General features: G+C 37.9%; 1 protein-coding gene across 1 annotated transcript in view; it reads right to left on the reverse strand.

Moving 5' to 3' along the window:
* LOC150077409 (fatty acyl-CoA reductase 1-like) overlaps positions 1 to 26,089 on the reverse strand; it is a 119,841-nt gene that overhangs the window by 18,443 nt on the left and 75,309 nt on the right. Inside the window, exons 4-5 of the mRNA XM_090385892.1 lie at positions 25,798 to 25,924; positions 25,023 to 25,129 (exon numbers count right to left, since the gene is read on the reverse strand). Coding sequence (XP_090242018.1) covers positions 25,023 to 25,129; positions 25,798 to 25,924 — 234 coding nt within the window. The remainder of the gene's footprint in view (positions 1 to 25,022; positions 25,130 to 25,797; positions 25,925 to 26,089) is intronic.

Below are 26,089 nucleotides of genomic sequence, written 5' to 3' on the forward strand. Positions count from 1 at the left end.
GACATAAGAACCACCTTGGAACCCCACAATCAGGGAGAAATAATATAAGAGAAACAATAATAATGCAATGGTTGTGGCATGAAGAATGGTAGCACAGTTAAATACAGATACTAAAGAGTGAAAATCCCATACAATTGTTTTTTTTTATTATTTTGTTCAAATAAAATCAGATTATGTTAATTTCTGAAGTATACTAATGACATTTTTAAACTCAACTGATGATGAGGAACAACTTCCTTGCTGAGAAAAAAAGCAGCTGATTAGGCATAATTTAAAATAAGAGTAATATTTAATCCAATTTTAAAATCAAATTCGAAAACATTTCAGCCCAAATATAACAAAAAAGGTCCAGATGACAAATAGCTTAAACCAAAAAATAGCAACATTAACCATGGTGGCTTATTAAAACACCTTGTGTGTGGTTACAGGTGCATAATTTTTAATTTTACACATTTAATGATTTTAAAAACTTGAAAATAAATGCAGGGACTAATCAGTTTCATGTCTGTTTATTCATCCTCATGTGAAAACTTGATTCACAGTGGACAGATTGTCATGAAATTTTATATTTAGTTCTTTTAGAAAGATTTGTCAAGCTATCCCACACTTCATTAAAATTTGACAAATAGAAATCTCACAATTTATTTATTTTTCCATACAAATTATATGGAAAAAAAAGAAATGCATTGATTAAATGTAGTTTAATCTTTTCTTAATGCAGTATTATTAGCTTTAGACAGTCTGTGCATGTTTTCATGTGTACTGTTATGTAAGACTCACAAAGATGGTGTCACATGCGAAGAGATACATATAGAGAGAGAGAAAAGAGATAAAAAAAAAAAAAAAAAAAAAGTATATGGGAAAAAAAGTAATAAATATTATGCTGCCGTAATTAAACTGAATAGCTAAATTTGGAGAATTTAAAGCTATAGTTTTATTAAATATTCTAATTACTGAGATTAAAAGTTATAATCTCAGTAATTAATTGATAAGGAGATAACCATAATTACTTTTCAGTTTAATCACAGAAGCATCACAGAAAAATAAAAAATAAAAAAACTTAATTTTTAATAAAAAATATTACAAGTTAGTTAACGTATCCTGCAATAAAAATAAAAGTTTTGCACCTTTCCACCATTTCATCTTTTGTTTTGTTGAAAACAGTAGTGTAAAAAACACACATTTTTAAATTTTCAAATTTCTAATGAAAAAAATTACATTTAACTTGGTTGTTGTTATTTGGTTTTTAGGAGCATTAGCATCTAAGGCCATATTGCTCCGGGAATATGCGGTGGTCATTTCCTGACCTTTCCGCAACCTCTGTATTTGGTGGTCACGGGCTCGATCCCCGGTCTGATCAAGAAGCGTGTGCTACGCACTGCTGCTTCTGCCCACCTGGCTACAGAGGCGCCTTTTAACTTGGTAGTGAGTCACCTAATAGGTGACAACTTCTTTTTAAGTTCTGGAAAAAGTTTTAGGGTTTTTGAAATTCTGCTTCTACAATAACAATATTTCATTTTTTCTTATGGGTTGAATATTATTACGTGCATTTTTTAAATTTTAATAAAAAATAAATGCTATCTTTTTTAGACCTTTTACTTAAAAAAATATTAATTCTGATAAAAATTTAAAAAAAACATTTTATACATGAAAAATAAACATGAACCCAGTTTAAAGACCCTTAAATGAACAAAATATCAAATGTGTGCATGTGCATATATCTGATATTTCTGTGGGTGACCAACTTTATTTTTAAATTTTGTATAAAAAAAAATATTGGGGTACTTTGAATTCTGTTTTGACAATGCCATCATTTAATTTTTTCTTAATGGACTGCAATACTTAGTGAATGTAACTCTTTGTCATTTTAAAAATGTAAATATTTAAAAAAATTTTGTTATTGCTTTTACCTTTTATTTTTATATTTATTGCTTAAATATAAAATAAATAAAAAATTTAAAAAGTTTTTATATTTTTAAAATTAAAGTCTTTTATATTTTATAAAAATATAAAATATTTTTATATTTCTATTTTTATTGCTTTTACCTTTTATTTTTATACCTTATATTTAAAAAAATAATAATAAAAATATTATATTAATTTTAATGAAAATTACAAAAAAATGTTTCAGACAAAATATAAACATCAGTCTATAAGTTAATTCCATTTTTCAGTGTGTATATATATATATATATATATATATATACTGTATTAATATATATATAAATATACAGTATACACAGTACATACATATACTGTGTATACTGTATATACAAAGGGTACTAGGAAAGTTTTGCAATACAGCTTTGTTTATTTAATTTTTTCAAAGTAATTTCCTCTACATTCAATACACCTCTCCATCCTCCGAAACCAATCTTTAAACCAGTTCTGCCAAGTTTCACTAGGGAGTAAAGCACACTCGTTGTCCCAAGCCCATAGAAGGTCCTCATCACTGGAAAACCGCCTGCCTTTTAGCTTCATTTTCACATGCGGGAACAGTGCAAAGTCGCAGAGAGCAAGGTCTGGACTGTAGGGAGGGTGCTCGAGAAGTTTCAGTCCTGTCGTGGTCAAATATTCGGTGCAGGCTTTGGCACGGTGAGCTGGAGCATTATCGTGATGGAGGTACCAGGTGTCCATTCTTGACTCTGGCCGCAGGTTCTTCATAGATCCAATGACTTTAGGCAGGCATTGTTCAGTATACCACTTAGCTGTGACTGTCTTCTGCGTGTCCAAAACGACATGTTCCACAATTCCACTCGATTTGAAAAATACACCAAATACGGAAAGGTCAGGGAATGACCACAGCATATTCCCGGAGCAATATGGCCTTAGTTGCTAATGCTCCTAAAAAAAAAAAAAAACCAAACCAACCAAAACCTTGAAAAATACAGCTATCATTTCTAGGTGGTAGATGACTTTCATCAACCGGTGAAATACCACCACTTTGCTTATTGGAGTCTTGAAGTGGTGAAACCCATGTTTAGTCTCTAGAGCAAAGTTTCCGGCACCCCCCTCCCCCCATATTTCTCCTTCAACCCATGCACGGTACTAAGTACTATAGGTTTTGATACCTTTCGTGTTTGGGGTTTTCATTAAAAAAAAAAAAAAAAAAAGATCGGGATTTTCTGACAATTACGGGTGTGTCGTCATCATCAAAGACCCAAACTTTGTTTTGAGCCTTGGTCGGCAGATCGTAATAGTACAGCCAAGTCTCGTCACCTGTCACGATGTTGTTCACATACCGAGATTGTCCCTTATCAAACTTTTTTAACATCTCCCGGCACCAAGTCACACGTCGTGTCATCTGCTCTTCAGTCAGTTGATGCGGCACCCAGAGAGAACAAAGTTTCTTCACGTGCAAATGATCTTGCAGAATCGAACGAATTGCTGGTGCATTTATGCCCAAAGTATCCTCTATCTGTTGGTAGGTCACTCGCCTGTTTTCGTCAAGCATTTTCCTCACAGCAGTAACGTTTTCCTCCGTAACTGATGTTCGTGGCCTTCCCGGCCTCTCAGAATCCTCCAGAGTGAAATTTCCCCTTTGGAATTCTCTATACCACCTGAATATCGTTGTACGATGTGGACAATCATCATCTAGTGCAAGAGTCATTTCTTCTAAGCACTGGTCTATGGTTAAACCACGCACGAAATTATACCACAAAACTGTCCTTATCTCATTTCGTGACCACGGTGCCATCGCAAGCACTTTACACTCTCACTACTAATGAATAACTGAGCCCATCGACTTGGCGCGGTGGCTACTATGCATGTATGAACATGTCTCAACATGCAGCAACAAGCAGCTTCCTGTGATTCATTGTTGCGTCATATTGCAAAACTTTCTTAGTACCCTTTGTACTTTATACTCTTGTTAACTTTCATTTTCAGATTGAATTCCAATTTGGCAGACTTTGTTGCATGTGAAATTTGAATATTACATACGTCCCTGCCTTCCATATAGTCAACCATTCAAGTGAACATCACATTCATTTCATATTCTCTTCTTCTTTCTTATGCCAAAAAAAAAAAAAAAAATCATGAATTATTCAAAAACAACCCTTGCAAGCAAGTTGACCTATATAACCTATGATATATATACAAACCACAGAGCAATAGGTACCTTCAGTGAATACAATTTCTCCTTATGCAAAAACAACAATGAAATTCTTTTTATTATGTGAAAAGAATAATGCAAAAATTGTGCAAGATCATAAATGTTTATAGGACTAGTGGGAGAGGGGCAGCAAGTCATTTTGAACTAAAAAACAAGCCTATTAGTAACACGAAAAGCATTGATAACAAAAACACCATAAACTGTTTTCAGAAATAAAAAAAAACTGTGGCTTGTCAGGCTCCATGTTTGTAAAAGTGCGGAACCAAAGCTAAAGGTAAATGATAACCAATGTGGATTCTGTCAGTGTTAACCAACAGGCAATAGCTTATCACTACTTGATTACTGATCTGTGATGGAATTCCACTGAAAAATTCAGAGAAACAAGCATTTTCTCAACATCTATAAGGCTTTTGATCATCTTTACATCATGTCTACCTTGATAATTAGTTTTCTCTCTGACTGCTCACTACAGATTTTGGCTATATCTCAGTTCTCATCCATCACTGAAGTTCTCCATGGTTCTATTTCTTCACTCACTCTTCTCCTCCTATATATTAATGACTTTCTTCCATTCACCGGTAATCCTGTCCGGGATCTTCCTCATGATAGCACACTATATTCTGTCCTGCAACTGACAAATCGCACTCTGCATAAATAGCAAAAACTCCTTGAATATTCCATTTCCAGTGAAGAGTTAACTTAATTTTTTTTTACAACCCAGTTCTGTTCGTTTCTTACAAAAAAAGGATTGTTATTGTTATTTGATTTTTTAGGAGCATTAGCAACTAAGGCCATATTGCTCCGGGATATGCGGTGGTCATTCCCTGACCGTTCTGCATCCTTCGTATTTGGTGACGATGGGCTCGAACCCCGGTCTAATCAAGAAGCGTGTGCTACGCCTGCTGCTCCTTCCCACCTGGCTACGGAGGCACCTCACAAAAAAGGAATCTTCTGCTCTGATGATTATCATCCTATAAAATAAGCATATTGCAAATATTGCTTCTTCTTCTATATTGAAAAAGAACTAGGTTCTATCTTTCAGCATTTATACAAATCCACCGCATCATGGAATATTATTCTCATGTCTGTGGTGATGCCAGCAAATTTTCTCTTAAACCACTACTTACTATGCAAAAAGAGAGCAGTCAGCTTACTAAATAAATAATAAATCCTAAATGGGAAACATTCAAGGAAGTTTTTTTTGTTAGTTGTTGCAGCATCAGCTTCTGTGGCCATAAGGCACTTCCCAAAGTTTTTGCATTTTCTACTCTGATCCAAGCCCGAGGCGGGATTTTAAACCGCGACCTATGGGTTGCCAGGCAGGCACTTTACCCACCCACTTGCCCGGTCGACATTCAAGGAATCTTGGAAGCTGCTATACTTTTTGTTCCAAATAAGAAATACTGTTCTAGGTTTAGGCCCAAATGGATGTCAGATGAACTAATGAGATTCATTGCAGAGAAGAAAAATGCATGGGATTCATATAAATTATCGGGTGACACAGAAGTCTATGGTAGATATAGCTAGCCAGTAATCAAGTCGCAAATGAGATTAGGCAGTTGAAGGCAGATTATGAGAAATCTTTGGCAAAGGATGCAAAGAAAAACAGCAAAGACTTCTTTACTTATATAAACTCTAAAAAGGAAGTGGATGATTCAAATTGGTCCACTTGATATCATTGGTTTCACTGTAGATTCTCAGATAGCTGCCAAACTAAATGAGTATTTTGCATCTACATTCACACATGAGGAGTTATTCAAGGAGGAGAGGACCAGATGTTTATCAAACTCTAAAAGGGAGTTAAATTATTTTGTAATAACTGAGAGCAAAGTGGAGGAGAAATTGTTGAAGTTAAACATAAGAAAGGCACCAAGGGTGGATGGGATCTATCCAGTTATATTAAAGGAGGTGGCAAAGGAAGTAAGCAAACCCTTAGCCATAATTATGAGAGCATCAGAGGAAGTTTCCATGGACTGCAGATGTGCAAATGTATCTACAATTCACAAAGGGAGATCAAAGGGTCACACGAGAAATTACAGACCTGTTAGTTTGATTTCTGTTCCAGGGAAAATAATGGAAACCAGGGCCTGTTGCACTGGTTTCCATGGTTTAGAAGAATAAAGAAGCATTGCAGGCCATCTAGGCAAGACAGTAGATAATTCAGACACAGAATAGGTTTGTTAAGGGGAAGTCTTATCTGACCAATTTGATTGGAAACCATGACGTGGTCACAAAGGAATTGGATGCAAAAAATAATTTTGATATCATATACTTGGATTTCGGGAAAGATTTTGATACTGTTGTACAAATTGCTGTACAAATTGGAGAAGTATGGCATTAGGGGCAAGTTGCTATAATGGATAAAAGGATGGTTGAGTTGGAGAAGACAGAGAGTGGTAATCAATGGATACTGCTCTTCATGGACTAATGTTAGTGGTGTCCCCACGGTTTCGGTGGTGGGCCCATTGTTGTTTTGTATATTTATCAATGATATTGATGAAGGTATATCAAGCTTAATGTCAAAGTTTGCAGATGATACAAAGGTTGGCAGGGTTGTTAATAACAGTAATGACAGTATGCTGCTGCAACAGGATCTAGAAAAGTTGGGCAGATGGGCTGAAAAGTGGCAACTGAAGTTTAACATTGAAAAATGCAAAGTACTGCATATGGGTAGCAGTAGCCCCAGAGAAATGTATCAACTGGGTGGTGTTACATTCAGGGTAGTGGAGAATAAAAGAGTAAAAGAGACCTGGGGGTAATTGTGCAGTTAGATATGATGTTTTCTGAGCAGTGCAGGTTTGGAATGCTTCTGAGCAGTGCAGGTTTGGAATGTGTACAGGTCTGGAAGCTTCATTTTAGAAAGGATGTAGAGTTGCTAGAATGAGTACTGAGAAGGGAAACTAGACTGGTGAGGGGAACAAAGGGGTGCTCTTACAAAGAAAGTCTTAAGTCTGCAAATTGCAGTGTCTGGAGACTAGGCACCTGTGAGGCAATCTGATTGAGGTGTATAAGGCCTTGAATGGTTTGAGCAGGCTCAATGTTGTTGATGAGCAGGGGTGGCTCGCCAATAGGTACTGCAGCACCCCAACTATTTAAATCTAGATATATAGTGAACGGAGTTATATGAAATTTTGTGAAGAACAATGCAACGCAATGAATATCTTTATTAACAGGACCCACATATAGTATGAACTCCTGCAGTTCCAGTATTGATTTCAATAATAAACAAATAAAAACACATAATCATTTCCAACTTTGAAGTTTAATTAACGGTAGACTTCACTGTGCACCAGGCAGTGGCAGATTTTGCATTCAATATCTGGTAGTTGGTTGCCATTGGCAACCAGCATATCGGCAACTTGCCAATATACATTTTTTATAGGTGAAACGAATCAAATTCACTGTAAAGCGGGCAGTGCAGATTTCATCATTGACCATGATGGGTGTGTAGCCACAATGTCGGTGTCTTTTTGTTATTCACTTGAATTCCCAGTAAGTAACTAAATAATATCAGTGTTAAGTCAATACTCAACATTCAACAGTGTAATTAAGTGATTACAGCTTAATTGCGAATTGAGATTGAACTTGGTAAGTTGAAGTTATATTTTGAGGTGATGTGTAAGTAAAACATTATTTCTACGACACATGATTTTGTGAAATTCGATTCGATCATGGCCTCCATGCTTCCCCATGAAGTAAATCGCGTGACAGTGAATAAACTTCAGCAACTTAGTTTTTCACAATTATCTCTCTAAGAAAAAAATGCGATTAAAAAAGAAGGAAGCCCCACACCAAAGTTTCAAATTTCTCAACGGGGAATAAGTAATAATAAGAAATATATTCGCAGTTTTAAAACTGAATGGTACCAAAGGAAAAGCTGGCTTTGTGGTTGTGAAGTTAAAAATGAATTGTCTTGTTTTCCATGTTTACTGTTCAGAGGTGACTTAACGTGGACAAAAAGTGGCTTTACAAACATAAACGCCGACCAGGCTAGCTGGGTGGGTAAAGTGCCTGCCTGGCAACCCAAAGGTTGTGGGTTCGAATCCCGCCTCGGGCTTGGATCAAAGTACTGCAAAAAAAACCTTGGGAGGTGCACTATGGCCACAGAAGCCGATGCGCCAACAACTACCAAAAAAAAAAAAAAAAAAAAAAAAAAAACATAAACAGAATGAAAGAAAAACTCTAAAACATGAGAGTTTTAAGAAACATATTGATAATGTGATTTCACTATCGCTTTTAGGAAGCATAAATATTAAAGAACAGCTTAGTGAGGCCTACAGACTTTCGATCTGCAAACATAACAGAAAAGTTACCAAGAATCATGAGGTATTATCCAAAATAATAGAGTGCATTAAACTTTATGGACAGTTTCAAATTCCTTTACATGAATGTGATAAAAATGATGATTCTAAAAATCCAGGAGTATTTGGAGGATTAATAAATTTCACCTGTACATTAGATTCTAATTTAAAGAACCATTTAAAAAGTAATGCGGCATTTAAAGGAATTTCAAAAACTATTCAGAATGATATTCTTGAGTGTTTGCTGTAAATATGCCGGGATGAAATAAAAAGAGAAATTAAAGAAACTTCATTTGTAGCTGTCACGGCTGATGACACAACAGATGTTTCAGAACATCTACAAATCGTAATTGTCCTGAAATACGAAATGAATGAGACATTTTTGAGAATTTTTGGTGTTTTTTTCACTCCGGAAAACCAAATGGCAGACGGAATATCGAAGTGCATTCTTGATCAGTTAGTCATAATCCTCAAAGGAAATACTCAAAACCTGGTTGCTCAGACAGTTGATAGTGCAAGTGTTATGAAAGGCAACAAATGGGGAGTTCAGGCTAAAATAAAAGTGTACAAAAATGCACATTTTATTCACTGCTATGCACACCAACTGGATCTGATGATGACAAATCTGAAAATCTGATGAAAATCTGACTGAAAATCTGATGCAGCAAGTAGTACCCGAGATTCAAGAATATTCTTTTCTAACCGCAAGTCAATACCAACATTTTTTTCGAGATCACCACAGCGTCTCTTTGTTTTCGGAAAGCATATGGACAGCCGTGTTGCCGACCTTCCCCTACAAGATGGAACTTCAATATATGCACTGTCAACAGCGTTTATGAAAATTTTGAATCCTTAAAAAAGTGCATGGAGGAACTACAAGTACGGCAAATACAGATAAGACAATTTCAGAAGCATCTGGAATTTTGCACATCTTCGGTAAAGAAAAATTCGAGTTCTGGTTAGAACTTTTCCATCAGATAATGCCTCACATGGAAGTTATTTATAATCAAATGCAATCTCGAGAAATTGAGATAGTTAAAATACATGAATATATAAGGAAACTTTAAGGATGCCATTCTAAAAATCAGGAATTCAATGTGAAAATCCTTCAAAAACACTCATGATTAAAGCGAAGAAAGTATGTGACTATATAAACGTTGATATATAGGTGAGAGATATTCTTTTACAAAGCAATTAATTGCTGCTAAATTGTTTAACAAGGAGAACTTTTTTATTTTTCGTACGAAAATGCCCATGGAAGAGGTACGGAAGACTACTGAGGCATATCCCATGATTGAAAGAGAAAAACCTCTTATGGAATTACAAGTTTTCTATAGCAGACATGATCTACACAATTATTGCAAATTAACTTAATTGCTGAAATTTATCTCAGAAAACAATCTAGCTGAAGTTCTTGGTGAACTAACAAAACTCATTATTATTATTTTATTATTATTAGCTATATGGTGCAAGGAAGCCTGAGGCTTATGCTGCACCAGCCAAAAAAAAAATTCCCCAGTACCCCAAAGAGAGAGAGAGAGAGAGAGAGAGAGAGAGAGAAAAGTAAAAGGGAATCACCAAGAAGAGAAGAATGATGATATCCAGCTCAGCACCCTGGGTGTGCCAAACCCATACTCACCAGATGTGAGCCCCCGGGGTAATAAAAGTTCTTTTGACCATTCCGATGACTACTACTTCAGAGCCCAAACGCTGCCATTCGACATTAAAAAGAATAAAAAGATTTTTAAGGAGCACTATGAATCAGGAAAGGCAGAATGCTCAAGCAATACATTCAATAGAGAAAAGCTTGGTCAACAGTGCACCAAACTTGAATGAAAATTTGTTAATCTATTTTCAACAAATAAAAACCAAAAATGGATTTTGTTTTTAAATAAAAGTTGAAGTCTGATAATGGTAAATATCTAGTTAATGTTTAGTAGTATTTTTAACTTGCTTATTATTTTTACTGTGTATGTCTACATGTCTTATAACCAAGGCAATTTAATGTAACTTGAAGTTGCAGCACCCTCCACACATCAGAGTCACAAGCCACCACTGCTGATGAGACTCTTCGACTTGTTCAGATTAAGAACCTAAGTGAGCATAGATTCAAATTGAGGAAAGACAGTTTTAAAATAGATGTGCAGAAATTTGCATTTAGCCAGGGGGTACTCAATTGTTGTAACAAACTTCATCTGTCATTGTGGAAAACTTAAATAAATTCAAGGCAGAACTAGACAAACATTTGGAACGAATGGGTGGGTGAAATGGGAAAGGGTTTTTTTTTTGTGGCTAATACTGTATAAGCTTGCTTCCTTGCATCATATGCCTCTACTAATGCTAATAACACTGAACAACAAATTTTTTTCCTGGCTGATGCTACATAAGCTTGCTTATGTAGCATCAGCCAGGAAAAAAATTTGTTGTTCAGTGTTGCTGGCTGATGCTACATAAACTTGCTTATGTAGCATCAGCCAGGGGAAAAAAAAAAAAAAAACTTCCACTTCACCCCTCCGTTCGTTCGAAATACCTGTCCAGCTGAGCTTTAAATTTATTTAGGCTATCAACTTCCACAACAAGGGATGGAAGTCTGTTCCACAACCAACCACCCGCTGGCTAAAGACAAATTTCCGGACATCTATTCTACATCTGTCTTTCCTCAATTTGAATTTATGCCCTCACAGGTGATTATTCTGAGCAAGAGGCAGAATCCCATCAGCATTGAGCATGCTCAAACCATTCAAGGCTTTATACACCTCTATCAGATAACCTCGCCGGTGCCTAGTCTCCAGACACTGTAATTTGCAAAACTTAAGCCTTTCTTCCTAAGAGCAACCCTTTGTTCCATTCACTAACCTTGTGGCCCTTCTCTGTACTCGTTCCAGCAGCTTCCTACGTCCTTCTTGAAATGAGGCCTCCAGACCTGTATACAGTACTCAAGGTGTGGCCTGACCTTATACAAGGGAATAATCACCTCCTTATCCCTGCTAGAAAAATTCCTGTATATCATTGATAAGACACCATGAGCTACTCTTGCAGCCCAACTGCACTGCTCAGAGAACTTCATATCTGCCTGCACAATTACTCTGAGATCCTTTTCGTTCTCTACCACTGTCAGTGTAGTACCACAGAGTTGATACTTTGCTCTGGGGTTGCTGTTTCCCACATGTAGTACTTTACATTTGTCAATGTTAAACTTCATTTGCCACCTCTCAGCCCATCTGCTCAACCTTTCCAGATCCCGTTGCAGCAGCATAGCATCAGTAGTGTCCTTAACAACCCTGCCAACCTTTGTTTCGTCCGCAAACTTGGACATTAAGCTTGATATACCATCATCAATATCATTTATAAATACAGAAAACAATAATGGACCCAACACTGAACCCTGAGGGACTCCACTAATAACATTAATCCACGATGAGCAGTGTCCATTGATTACCACTCTCTGTCTTCTCCCCCTCAACCATCCCTTTATCCATAGCAGCAATTTGCCTCCAATGCCACATTGCTCCAATTTGTGCAGCAGTCTTCCATGTGCAACAGTATCAAAAGCCTTTCTATGATCCAAATATAAAATATCAAAGTTATTCCCTGCATCCAGTTCTTTTGTGACTGCATCATAGTATCCAATCAAATTGGTCAGGCAAGACTTCCCCTTAACAAAACCATGCTGTGTCCGAGCTATAACTGAAGTCTTGTCCAGATGATCCTGCAGTGCTTCCTTCACCAGTGCCTCCATTAATTTTCCTGGAACAGAAGTGAAACTCACAGGTCTATAATTACTTGTGTCAGCCTTTGATCCTCCTTTGTGAATTGGGGTCACATTTGCACATCTCCAGTCTATGGGTACCTCCCCTGAGCTTACTTACTTTGCTGCCTCCTTTAATATAATTGGATAGATCCCATCCACCCCCAGGTGCCTTTCTTGTGTTTATCTTCAACAATTTCTCCTCCACCTTACTCTCAGTTATTACAAGATTACCTAGCTTACTGCCAGAGTTGAATACACCTCTGGCATTCCCCTCGCTGAATAACTCCTCATGTCTGAATACCGATGCAAAATATTCATTTAGTTTGTTAGCTACCTGAGCAGGATCATCACCAGTTGAACCATCGATATTAAGTGGACCAATCTGATTCATCCTCTTCCTTCTAGAGTTCACATAAGAAAAGAACTCTTTACTGTTTTTCTTTGCATTCTATGCCAAAGATTTCTCGTAATCTGCCTTTGCCTGCCTAACCTACTTTGTAACTTGGTTACAGATCAACTTATATCTATCATAGGCTTCTGTGTCACGTGTTAATTTATATGTATCCCAAGCACTTTTCTTCTCTGTCATATGTCTCATTAGTTCATCTGACATCCATTTAGGCCTAAACTCTGAACAATATTTCTTAGTTGGTATGTAAAGCGTAGTAGCTTCCAAGATAAGTTCTTTGAATGCTTCCCATTTTGAATTTGTTGTTGGTAACATCAGTTGGTCCCACTGTATAGGATTTACCGTATTTCCCCATGTATAAGATGCACCTTTTTTCGAAAAATTTGGGGTCTAAAAACTGGGTGCATCTTATACAGTGGTTGTAGACTTTTTTACTTGCATTTCCCGCTTTTTCGTGCTTGTCTTTGCGCTCATCGTTTCGCACTTGTTACTGGTATATTAGGTTACATTTTGCCACGTTCTGACCAGAAATGGCTCAGAAAAGATTTTCATACAGTGCTGAATTCAAGTTAAAAGTGATCCAGTTTGCAAAAGTGAATGGAAATCGTGCTGCTGAATGTAAGTTTGGTCCTCCTCCAACTGAGAAAACAATCCGAGACTGGCTATGGGAAGAAGAAACCCTACTGAAAACGCCACTGCAGAAGAAGTCCATTAGAGCCAAGTCAGCAAAATGGCCTAATTTAGAGAGGGAATTGAAGATATAGATTGAGGAGCAAAGGTCAATTGGAATTCCTGCGTCCACAAAGATGGTTCAGCATGAGGCAAGAAGAATTGCTGATGAAAAAGAAGTTACTGATTTCAAAGGAGGACACAATTGGTGCTTCAGGTTCATGAAACGGAATGGACTAAGCATGTGTACACGCAACAGACTTGCCCGAAAGATGCCTGAGAGCTATGAGCAGAAGGTCCTTGAATTTCATCATTTTGTCATTCAATGTCGGAAGACACATCAGTTTGAGTTGGGACAGATTGCAAATATGGACAAAGTCCTCCTTCAAATTGATGTCCCAAGTAACAGAACTGTTGATAAGAAGGGGGTGAAAACTGTAACTGTGAAGACAAGTGGACATGAAAAGAGCCATTATACAGTTGTTCTAGCTTGTTGTGCCAACGGAACCAAGCTGGCTCCTATGCTGATTTTCAAACGCAAAACAATGCCAAAAGAAGACATTCCTCGAGGAGTGATTGTCCACGTTCATGACAAGGGTTGGATGGATCAGGATGGTATGAAGATCTGGTTTGAGAAAATTTGGAGCAGGAGACTAGGTGGGCTCTAATGCAAACCTGCCCTATTGGTGCTTGATCAGTTCGGGGCACACATAACAAAAAATACAAAGAAGATCGCTGCAGAGCAAAAAACAAAACTTGCCGTCGTACCTTGACATCCCAGCTCCAACCACTTGATGTCAGCATTAAAAAACCCTTCAAAGCTGACATGAGAGACGAATGGAACCAATGGATGAAGTCTTCTGGGGACAATTTGACACCAGCAGGAAGAGTGAAGAAACCAACTATAGGAGAAGTTTGTACCTGGGTGAAAAGATCCTGGGATAATATCAAGATTGAGATCATTGTCAAGTCATTTAAGAAGTGTGGCATTTCAAATGCCATAGATGGAACTGAGGACGAGGCAATATATGAAGAGTGATTCATCATCAGACACATATAAGGACAAGCCAATGGATGGGAGTTTTGACAGTGATAAGGAGTTGTATGAATTTTATGATGAATAAAACTTGAGTTCAATAACTTTATGTAATAAATTTTTTTTCAAATTTCAGGCCCCAAAATTAAGGTGCATCTTATACATGGGAGCGTCTTATACATGGGGAAATACGGTAAATACTGTCTCAGACCATCATAGTCGCCCTTACAAAAGCATATAACCCTTCCCTTTACCCCTGATAGTAGTTACCTCTTTGAGTAAATCCCACTTCAGCACACTGTGATCACTGCCACCTAGTGGTTCCTTTATCTGCAGATTCTTAATGCATGAAGAATCACTACTGATGATCAGATCAAGAGTATTACTCCCTCTAGTTGCCTCCCGAACATGCTGATTTAGAAAACAATCATACAATAAATCCACAAAAGCCTTGCTAGTGTGTGAGTGACCAACCCACAAATTCCAGTCAATATCTGGGAAATTAAAATCTCCCATTATAAGACTCTCTGATTTACTGGCCCCTCTATTTCCCTGTACAGTTTCTTATTATACTCATCAGAGTCATTAGGCCCATAACACACTCCTACTCTCAATTCTGATCTCCTAGTGCTTATGTTACACCAAACTGACTCGACACTGCACTGTCCAGCAATGTCGACTGGCTTCACTTCCTTGGATTTTATGTGTTTCTTAACTAATAGCATAACCCCTCCTCCCTTCCTTTCCTGTCTATCCTTTCTGTAGATGTTGTACTCCCCAAATTCCAGTTCTGCATTCCTTATATCTGTGTGACACCACATCTCTGATATCCCAACAATATCCACCTTTGATGCTTTGAGCAATACCTCAAATTCATCAAATTTATTTACTAAACTCCTAGCATTGGTGTACACGAAAGTATACATGCACCTGTTCTTTTTCTTAGCTACCCTAACATAACCTATGTGTTTACTTGTACCGCAATGACCCCCAGCAGTCTCTGAAATATCCTGCATCTTGTTTTCCAGGCTTCTGCTCATTCCAATAGATGCAGTGCAAGAATCACTTTCACCTCTGCCAGTGGCTACTGTTAATCTATTAGTCCTAGTATCCCCCCAAGCTAGCAGTTTTCCGACCCACCTAACACTGCCTCAATAGCATCAGCAAATATTCTTGCACCCTTTCTATTTAAGTGTATCCCATCCATGTAGAAGCAGTCCCTTCTGTTAACAAGTACAGACCAGGCTGAAAAAAATTCTACCCCTTGAGCCTTGCACAATATTTCCAGGGCTGAATTGATCGACAAGGCTTTCATCATATACTCCCTCCTATCGTGTCTGGGCAGAATTGCAGACACTTTCAAATTCAATCCTAATTCTCGGCTTTTGTTCAACAGTGACCTGTACTTGTTAAGTAATTCTGCCGGTCTCCTACTCTTAATATCATTAGTGCCAACGTGTACAACTACATCACCTTTTGTACCCTTAAAAGATGATATCTGCTCTACGTCATCAACCTTTGCCCCTGGCAGACATACCTTGGTCCTGTTCCACCTATCCTTTTTTACAAAGCATGTTCCCCATTTCCATGACAATAGAGGCACCAACAACTACTAGTTCCTGTGGGACCAGCGCATTCTGCCTTGGGGGTTGCTGCTGTGTTGCGTGATGACCAAGTGCAAGCTCTGGCGTTGATGTGGGCAGCTGAGAGCTTGATGGGCCCCTCACTTTAAATCCTTCAAGGGCATCCACCCTGTCCTTCAAGCTCTCATATAGGCCCATAACAATGCTGGGTTGTCACCTGATTTCGTTACACTCCTTGAATCGCACACACACACAAAGACATCCCCCATGGCAATATCATGTCCCGTACCCGATTGCTCCAGAAACATCATGCAAGAAGTGCATTTTAAAAGGCTGTGTTTCAGAGGGCAACTGCCCCCCCTCAATTCTCCTCTGAGCCACAGCACTCCCATTAGCTTGAGCCTTTTGCTTTGCTACTCTAGTCTGAGTCATGATTTCGATTTAATTTCAATAAAATTTAAATTTCAGTACAAAATTATAACCCTAAACTTGTATCCCAACACAGTTATAATGCTATATATATTTTTCAGCATCAAATATTATCTATGAGTTCTGTTTATATAACTTCCGTATCAAGTTATGTATTAATTATGTTTTGTTTGTAATCTAAGTCGTTATATGTGTTTAGTTAAAAGTACAATTTAATTGACAACGAAGTTTAACAAAATTAGTAGATTTTGCTGATTAATTGACAATATTATATTATATACTATACTAACGCTATCTAGTTCAGGATATACGCTGTATCATATAACAATGGCACAAGTTACGAATAGTAAATCTATGGACACTTAAGTATTAATTAACTTCCAAATCTTGCTGTCTCAATTCAGAATAAACTAACGATCCTGACTAGGTCTATAAGCTACTTATTGAAAATAATTTGATGTATCAATTGGTCAATAAAGCGGCTAAATATGGCTAAAAAACTTCTCATTCAGCGAAGTGCAACTTGTAACACGTGAATATGATACCCTTACCTATACTTTTATGCAATTACAAGGCCGAGTAAAGAATAAATAAACCAGATTAATCAGAAAAACATAAAATAATGCTATACTACTAAACTTAAATCAAAAGTTTTAGAAAAACAATAATTTCAAATCAATAAATAAGAAAATCTACTTATCAGCTTTTGAACATGTCTGGCTCCCACTAGCCTCGGCAGCGAGGCTGGTTATATCTTGTTATGGGCATGAAAGTAGGTTTACTTCATAGATTGTGGGGAGCAAAACATGGAAATAATGCTTAAAATGGCAGATTTGCTCTTGTTTTCCAAAAAAAGTAGTTTTTTATTTTTATACTTTTTTTTTTATTATTTATGTGGCAGTAAGATGTAGCTACGAACATACCTGTATCAAACACCTTTTCGGCTTTCGCTTGTATTCAGCTTCAGGAGCATCCCTCTTTTCACCATCAAACAATAATCGGCTAACATGGCAGCAGCACTCCATTTGCTTTCATATCTTTCTTCCATCGCTGCGATGTTTTTGCTCGCCACGTTCGTTGCTGATGGTACCATAGTTTGGCAGGAAGAAATCCAGCTGTGAGTGCAAGAAATGCATCTTCAATCACATGTCTCACCACAGTTTTTCATAAGTAATGAGATCTTCCACAAGCTGCCTGTAGCTGACGGCTTTAACATTTCCTAGAAAACCAGTTGAAACATTTCAAAAGGATTTCCATGCTGGCTTCTCACTATCACTAGGGGCACATTCAAACTGTTTGTCTTTGAAAATTTGCCTTATTTGTGGACCAATGAAAACACCTGCCTTAATCTCTTCTGTATTAAGTCTTGGGAATTTCTTTTACAAATATGTGACTGCAGGACCGTTCACTTCCAAAACCTTCACGAAATTTTTCATGAGAACCGGTTTGACGTGGTGGTGGTGGAAGCAAACTTTATTTGGATCTAACAGTGGTTCAAATGCCACGTTCTTCATTCCAGGCATTAATTATTTCTGATGAGGCCAGTGGTGAGCTGTGAATATTTTAACAATGGGCTTGCACTTTGCCGACTTTTTGATGACCACTATATGGTCATCAAAAAGGTGCATGCTACTGGCCAAGAGGGACCGACACCAGACAGCAGGATCCATTGCAAACCAGCTGCACAGGACGCAGGATATCGCGGTTTACTGTGGCCAGGCAACTCTGCAAAGGTGGACTGTCTGCCCGACGGCCAGTTCGCTGTGCCCCTTTAACACCTGTCCATCGGAGACACCGTTTACAATGATGCATCAAATGCAAGGACTGGACAATAGAGCAATGGGGTAAGGTACTCTTTACTGATGAGAGTAGATTCAGTCTCAGCAGCGATTCTGGACGTCAACTAATCTGGCACATGGTATCACTCCGCAAACATCACTGAAATGGATCGATATGGCAGTTGAGGAGTTCTCATCTGGGGAAGCGTTATCTTGGATGGGCGTACACAACTCCAGATACTGTAACTGGTGCATGCTACTGTACTGAGGTAATCCTACCCCCATGTGCATCTATTCCGAGGTGCCATTGACCCCCCCCCCCCCCCCGAGTTCATGTTTATGGATGATAACATCGCACCCCATCGCACTGCAGCTGTTGATAAGCTTTTGGAAAGTAAGGACATTGTTTGTATGGATTGGCCTTCTCGTTCCACTGATCTAAATGCCATTGAACACATATGGGACACTCTGGGGAGACGCCTAGTGGCACGTCCACACCCACCAGAAAATGTTCACCAGCTAAAGATGGTGCTGACAGAGGAATGAACGATGTTACCGCTAGAACTTATCAACAACATTGTTCAAAGTATGGACAGGTGGTGCAAAGCCTGCATCGACATTAGGGGTGGCCATATCTCCTACTGAGGACCATCATAATTCCATCTTTGGCAGTGATGCATCCGTATCATGGCAACCAGTGCTATGTTGCTATTTTTGAATAAAGTCCCTCTGTACCGTTTTGTTTCCGTTGTTGTTTCCTTCACCATTTCTGTATCTCACGAGGTTTCTTTGGTATGCTTTTCCGATATCCAGGCCACTCCTATGAGAAGCTACAGGTGAAAACCTGACTGGTCCTTAAATTTTGCACACCATTGTACAACAGACATAGGTCTGTGTACATATGTAACAGACCTAAGACAGACCTGTGGCATATGAAACTAATAGTGATCATGCCCATCACCATGCTATGTTGCCATTTTTGAATAAAGTCCCTCTGTACCGTTTTGTTTCCTTCATCATTTCTGTACCTGACGAGGTTTCTTTGGTATGTTTTTCCAATATCCAGGCCACTCCTATGAGAAGCTACAGGTGAAAACATGACTGGTCCTTAAGTTTTGCACACCAGTTTATTATTATTTTCTTTATTTAATTTAAAATTACTTATTCATTTATTTAAAAAACTTATTCATTTAACAAATATATGGTCTCGCTGCCAATCTCAATGATGTTCATTTACACTTAAATTCCACCAAACCCCATATTTTTTCTAACAGAATCTCACTTATTGATTGATTCATTTACTACACAACTTGGTTATCCTAATTATTCGCTGTAAAATTCCTTTAGCTTTAAAGTTGGTACTTGTGCATATGTTCGCTCTGATATTACCAGTCAGGGACAGTAATTTAGAATCTCCGCTTTTTCATCTTCTCTGGCAAAACTGGGCAGTTCTATTGCCAGCTCAGATAAAGACAAAGCTGACCTGCTAGCTTCCTATTTTACTTCTAATTTGTGTATTGATATCTTGGTATCAATAATTTAGAATCTCAGTAATTTAGAATCTCTGCTTTTTCATTTTCTCTGGCAAAACTGGACAGTTCTATTGCCAGCTGAGATAAAGACAAAGCTGACCTGCTAGCTTCCTCTGTATAATAGTGTATCATTATTTTCTTTATTTAATTTAAAATTACTTATTCATTTATTTAAAAAACTTATTCATTTAACAAATATATGCAGTCTTGCTGCCAATCTCAATGATGTTCCTTTACACTTAAATTCCACCAAACCCCATATTTTTTCTAACAGAATCTCACTTATTGATTGATTCATTTACTACACAACTTGGTTATCCTAATTATTCGCTGTAAAATTCCTTCAGTTTTAAAGTTGGTACTTGTGCATATGTTCGCTCTGATATTACCAGTTAGGGACAGTAATTTAGAATCTCTGCTTTTTCATCTTCTCTGGCAAAACTGGACAGTTCTATTGCCAGCTCAGATAAAGACAAAGCTGACCTGCTAGCTTCCTATTTTACTTCTAATTTGTGTATTGATATCTTGGTAAAATGCTTCCTACCATTCCCAGTACCCTCCATCCAATGCCTCCTGTGATCTTCTGTCAAAAGGATGATAGAAGAATTTTGAACAATCTTGGTGCCAAGAAAGCACCAGGTTCTGATGGTGCTTCTCCACTTGTTCTCAAAAACCTCTGAACAGGAGTAAGCTCTTGAGCTTACATGTGTTCTGTGTTGCCGTTTTACACTTTCTTATTCCACAAGTGTGCTTCCTTCTGGTTGTAAATTTGCTAATATCCATCCAGTTCCTAAAAAGGGTGACAAATCCATCCCAATTATCAACCCATTACACACACTTAATTCTAGTCTTTCTAAAGTAATGGAGAAATCCAATAACCAACAACTCCTAAACTATCTTGAAACCTTCCATCTGATCAATGATAACCAGTATGGATTCCATCAGATGGGAATTGTGTTACCCATCTAGGAAGAAATTCAATGGAAAAGTTTGGTGAAACTTCAGCAGTTACACTTGTCATTTCAAAGGCTTTTGATTGTGTCTGGCATATGTAGTAAGCTTCCATCTTATGGTTTGTCAACTATTTTTTGTAATTGGGTATCCAGTTTTCTCTCTGACCATTCACTTCAAGTGATGGTAGATGGCTCTCTGTCTAACTTCTCCACTAATGCTGGTGTTCCCTAAGATTCAGTTCTTTCTCCCATTCTTTCCCCTCTTGCAGATTAATGACTTTCTTAATGATACAGAAATACATATATAGATATATAGTGTTATAACCGTGTTGGGATAAAAGTTTAGGGTTATAATTTTGTACTGAAATTTTATTGAAATTAAATCGAAATCATGACTCAGACCAGAGCAGCAAGGCAAAAGGCTAAAGCTAATGGGAGTGCTGTGGCTCAGGGGAGAACTGAGGGGGGCAGTTGTCCTCTGAATCACAGCCTTTTAAAATGCACTGTTTGCATGATGTTTGTGGAGCAGTTGGGTATGGGACATGACACTGCCATGGGGGCTGCCTTTGTGTGTGCGTACGATGTAAGGAGTGAAAGGAAATCAGGCGACAACTCACCATTGTTATGGGCCTATATAAGAGCTTGAAGGACAGGGTGCATGCCCTCGAAGGATCTAAATTGAGAGGCCCATCATGCTCTCAGCTGCCCACATCAACGCCAGAGCCTGCACTTGATCATCACACAACACAGTGGCAACCCACAAGGCAGACTGCGCTGGTCCCACAGGAACTAGTAGTTGTTGGTGACTCTATTGTCAGAGAAACAGGGAACATGGTATGTAAAAAGGATAGGTGGAACAGAACCAGGGTATGTCTGCCAGGGGCAAAGGTTGATGACGTTATAGAGCGGATATCATCTTTTAAGGGCACAAAAGTGATATTGTTGTACACGTTGGCAATAATGATACTAAGAGAAGAAGAGGGGCGGAATTACTTAACAAGTACAGGTCACTGTTGAAAAAAAGCCGTGAATTAAGGTTGAATTTGAAAGTGTATGCAATTCTGCCCAGACACGATAGGAGGGCGTATATGATGAAAGCCTTGTTGATCAATTCGGCCCTGGAAAGATTGTACAAGGCTCAAGGGGTAGAATTTTTTTCACCCTGGTCTGTACTTGTTAAGAGGAGAGAGTGCTTCTACATGGATGGGATACACTTAAATAGAAAGGGTGCAAGAATATTTGCTGATGTTATCGAGGAAGTGTTAGGTCTGTTGGAAAACTGCTAGCTTGGGGAGGGGAAACAAGGACTAATAGATTAACAGTAGCCACTGGCAGAGGTGAAAGAGATTCTTGCACTGTTTCTATTGGAATGAGCAGCAGCCTGGAAAACAAGATTCAGGGTATATCAGAGACTGCTGGGAGTCATTGCAGAACAAGTAAACACATGGGTTGTGTTAGGGTAGCTAAGAATGGGAACCGGTGCATGTATACTTGTGTGTACACCAATGCTAGGAGCTTGGTAAATAAATTTGATGAATTTGAGGTATTGTTCAAAACATCAAATGTAGATACTGTTCGGATATCAGAGACGTGGTGTCACACAGATATAAGGAATGCAGATCTGGAATTTGGGGAGTACAATGTGTACAGAAAGGATAGACAGGATAGGAAGGGAGGAGGGGGTTATGCTATTAGTTAAGAAACACACAAAATCCAAGGAAGTGAAGCCAGTCGACATCGCTGGACAGTGCAATGTTGAGTCAGTTTGGTGTGACATAAGCATTAGGAGATCAAAATTGAGAGTAGGAGTGTGCTATAGACCTAATGACTCTGATGAGTATAAAAAGAAATTGTACAGGGAAATAGAGTGGGCCAGTAAATCAGAGAGTCTTATAATGGGGGATTTTAATTTCCCAGATATTGACTGGAATTTGTGGGTTGGTCACTCACACAATAGCAAGGCTTTTGTGGACTTATTGGATGATTATTTTCTACATCAGCATGATCAGGAGGCAACTAGAGGGAGTAATACTCTTGATCTGATTATCAGTAGTGATTCTTCATGCATTAAGAATCTGCAGATAAAGGAACCACTAGGTGGCAGTGATCACAGTGTGCTGAAGTGAGATTTACTCAAAGAGGTAACTACTATCAGGGGTAAAGGGAAGGGGTTTTGCTTTCGTAAAGGTGACTATGATTGTCTGAGACAGTATTTAAATTCTATACAGTGGGATCAACTGATGATGTTACCAACAGTAAATTCAAAATTGGAAGCATTCAAAGAATTTATCTTGGAAGCTACTAGGCTTTACATGCAAACTAAGAAATACTGTTCAATGTTCAGGCCTAAATGGATGTCAGATGAACTAATGAGACATATGGCAGAGAACAAACATGCATGGGATACATACAAATTAATACGTGACACAGAAGCCTATGATAGATACAAGTTGATCTGTAACCAAGTTACAAAGGAGGTTAGGCAGGCGAAGGCAGATTACGAGAAATCTTTGGCAAGGGATGCAAAGAAAAACAGCAAAGAGTTCTTTACTTATGTAAACTCTAGAAGGAAGGGGATGAATCAGATTGGTCCACTTGATATCGATGGGTCAACTGTTGATGATCCTGCTCAGGTAGCTAACAAACTGAATGAATATTTTCCATCGACATTCACACATGAGGAGTTATTCAGCGAGGGGAATGCCAGAGGTTTATTCAACTCTGGCAGTAAGCTAGAGAATCTTGTAATAACTGAGAGTAAAGTGGAGGAGAAATTGTTGAACATAAATACAAGAAAGGCACCTGGGGTGGATGGGATCTATCCAGTTATATTAAAGGAGGCAGCAAAGGAAGTAAGCAAACCCTTAGCCATAATTATGAGAGCTTCCTTGGACTCAGGGGAAGTACCCATGGACTGGAGATGTGCAAATGTGACCCCAATTCACAAAGGAGGATCAAAGGGCAACACAAGTAATTATAGATCTGTTAGTTTAACTTCCGTTCCTGGAAAATTAATGGAGGCACTGGTTAAAGAAGCACTGCAGGATCATCTAGACAAGACTTCAGTTATAGCTCAGACACAGCATGGTTTTGTTAAGGGAAAGTCTTGCCTGACAAATTTTATTGGACACTATGATGCAGTCACAAAAGAACTGGATGCAGGGAATAACATTAATATTATATATTTGGATCTTTAAATGGCTTTTGATACTGTTGCACATGGAAGACTGCTACACAAATTGGAGCAGTGTGGCGTAATCAAATTGCTGCTATAGATAAAGGGATGGTTCAGGGGGAGAAGACAGAGAGTGGTAATCAATGGACACTGCTCATTGTGGACTAATGTTATTAGTGGAGTCCCTCAGGATTCAGTGTTGGGTCCATTGTTGTTTTCTGTATTTATAAATGATATTGATGATGGTATATCAAGCTTAATGTCCAAGTTTGCAGATGATACAAAGGTGGCAGGGTTGTTAAGGACACTACTGACAATATGCTGCTGCAGCAGGATCTGGAAAGGTTGAGCAGATTGTCTGAGAGGTGGCAAATGAAGTTTAACATTGACAAATGTACAGTACTACATATGGGAAACAGTAACCCCAGAGTAATGTATCAACTCTGTGTTACTACACTGACAGTGGTAGAGAACGAAGAGTACTGGGGATAATTGTGCAGGCAGATATGAAGTTTTCTGAGCAATGCAGATGGGCTGCAAGAGTAGCTCATGGTGTCTTGTCAATAATATACAGGAATTTTTCTAGTAGGGATAAGGAGGTGATTATTCCCTTGTATAAGGCAATGGTCAGGCCACACCTTGAGTACTGTATACAGGTCTGGAGGCCACATTTCAAGAAGGATGTAGAGCTACTGGAACGAGTACAGAGAATGGCAGCAAGATTAGTGAATGGAACAAAGGGTTGCCCTTACAAAGATAGGCTTAAGTTTTGCAAATTAGTGTCTGGAGACTAGGCACCGGCGAGGTGATCTGATAGAGATATATAAAGCCTTGAATAGTTTGAGCATGCTCAATGCTGATGGGATTCTTCCTCTTGCTCAGAATAATCACCTGAGAGGGCATAAATCCAAACTGAGGAAAGACAGATGTAGGATAGATGTGTGGAAATTTGCCTTTAGCCAGCGGGTAGTTGGTTGGTGGAACAGACTTCCATCCCTTGTTGTGGAAGTTGTTGGCTTAAATAAATTTAAGGCTCAGCTGGACAGATATTTCGAACGAATGGAGGGGTGAAATGGGAGTGTTTTTTTTTTTTGGAAAATTCCATGTACCTGTTGCAGCCAAGTTCTTTAGATCGAGCAATGCAATCCTCCCCTAATGTGGATTCAGTATACAGCTGAGTAAAAAAATAAAATAAAAAAATCCGCTGCCAATCTGAAACAAAATTTTGCTAAAAGGAAAAAATTAATAATAAATATATAAGTGTTTTTGTGCATGCAATCATAATTTCTTACTCTAGAATATTAACCAGGTTTCTTGAAGAAATATTTCTAGGATAAATAACTTCATCTATCTCTTCTCTGTCAGAAAATGAGTAGGCAGTGGAAATAAAGAGCACAGACTAAAAGGAGTAAAAAATGGTCACATATAATAAAACTATATCTAAAGCCATTCACATAAAAATGAAAATTACAAAATTTACTCTTACATGGAAGTACAAATGCAATTCACATTTTGCAAAACATCTGGAGTAATTACATGTTACAATTATTACACATTAGGGTAATAAATTTACATGAGATTACTGAAAACACTATTATTTTCAAAATAATGGAGTGCTTTCTTGCTATTCTCTGGTTGAGAAAAGAAACTACATAGAACTTCAATTATACACAAGGGTATTCGGCCGAGACTTTGACGGATAATAGAATATGTACATTAAAACCATTATAATTACAATGGACTGGTCATTTTGTTTATTTTATTACATAATACATAACCTAATGAAATTTAATTAATCTTTAATTATTATTTACTTTTCACTGGGTCATCAAAAAATCATACTACAGATATCTATATACGTACCTATTTTTAAAATTTTCACTTACATTAGTCTAGTAACATCAGAAAAAAAATTTAAAGGAAAACAATATTACATAATTAAATTTCTTTTCTAAAAAAGTCAGTCAATTTCTTTTGTTTCATTACCCCTCGAGTCTTTTGGGAGGCAATTACAAATTATGCAAAAGTAACACTTGCAAGAAGAAGCAGAAATGCTGCTTCTTGTACCTCAAACCTCTCAATGCACTTTGACACCATAGTTTCAGCTTCACAGTGGCTAATTATGTTTGTTGTTACATCAGTAGCAGCTTTTTCTTCTTCTTCAGTTTCAAAATCATCCGAAATTGTCCTCATTCTGCACAATTTCATCGTCGTCTAAAATTTCGCATCTGATATCTATTTTGTCCATATCCAGCCAATCATTTAATTCCTCTATTGAAATATTTTTAAAACCAGGAACATTCGAACATAACTTTGCCGCTCCTGGAACAGAGAAGTTTTTTCTGATTTATTTTCTGTT

Source organism: Mastigoproctus giganteus, chromosome 12 (assembly GCF_048544385.1).
Source record: "Mastigoproctus giganteus isolate SK-2022 chromosome 12, ASM4854438v1, whole genome shotgun sequence".
Lineage (NCBI taxonomy): Eukaryota > Metazoa > Arthropoda > Arachnida > Uropygi > Thelyphonidae > Mastigoproctus > Mastigoproctus giganteus.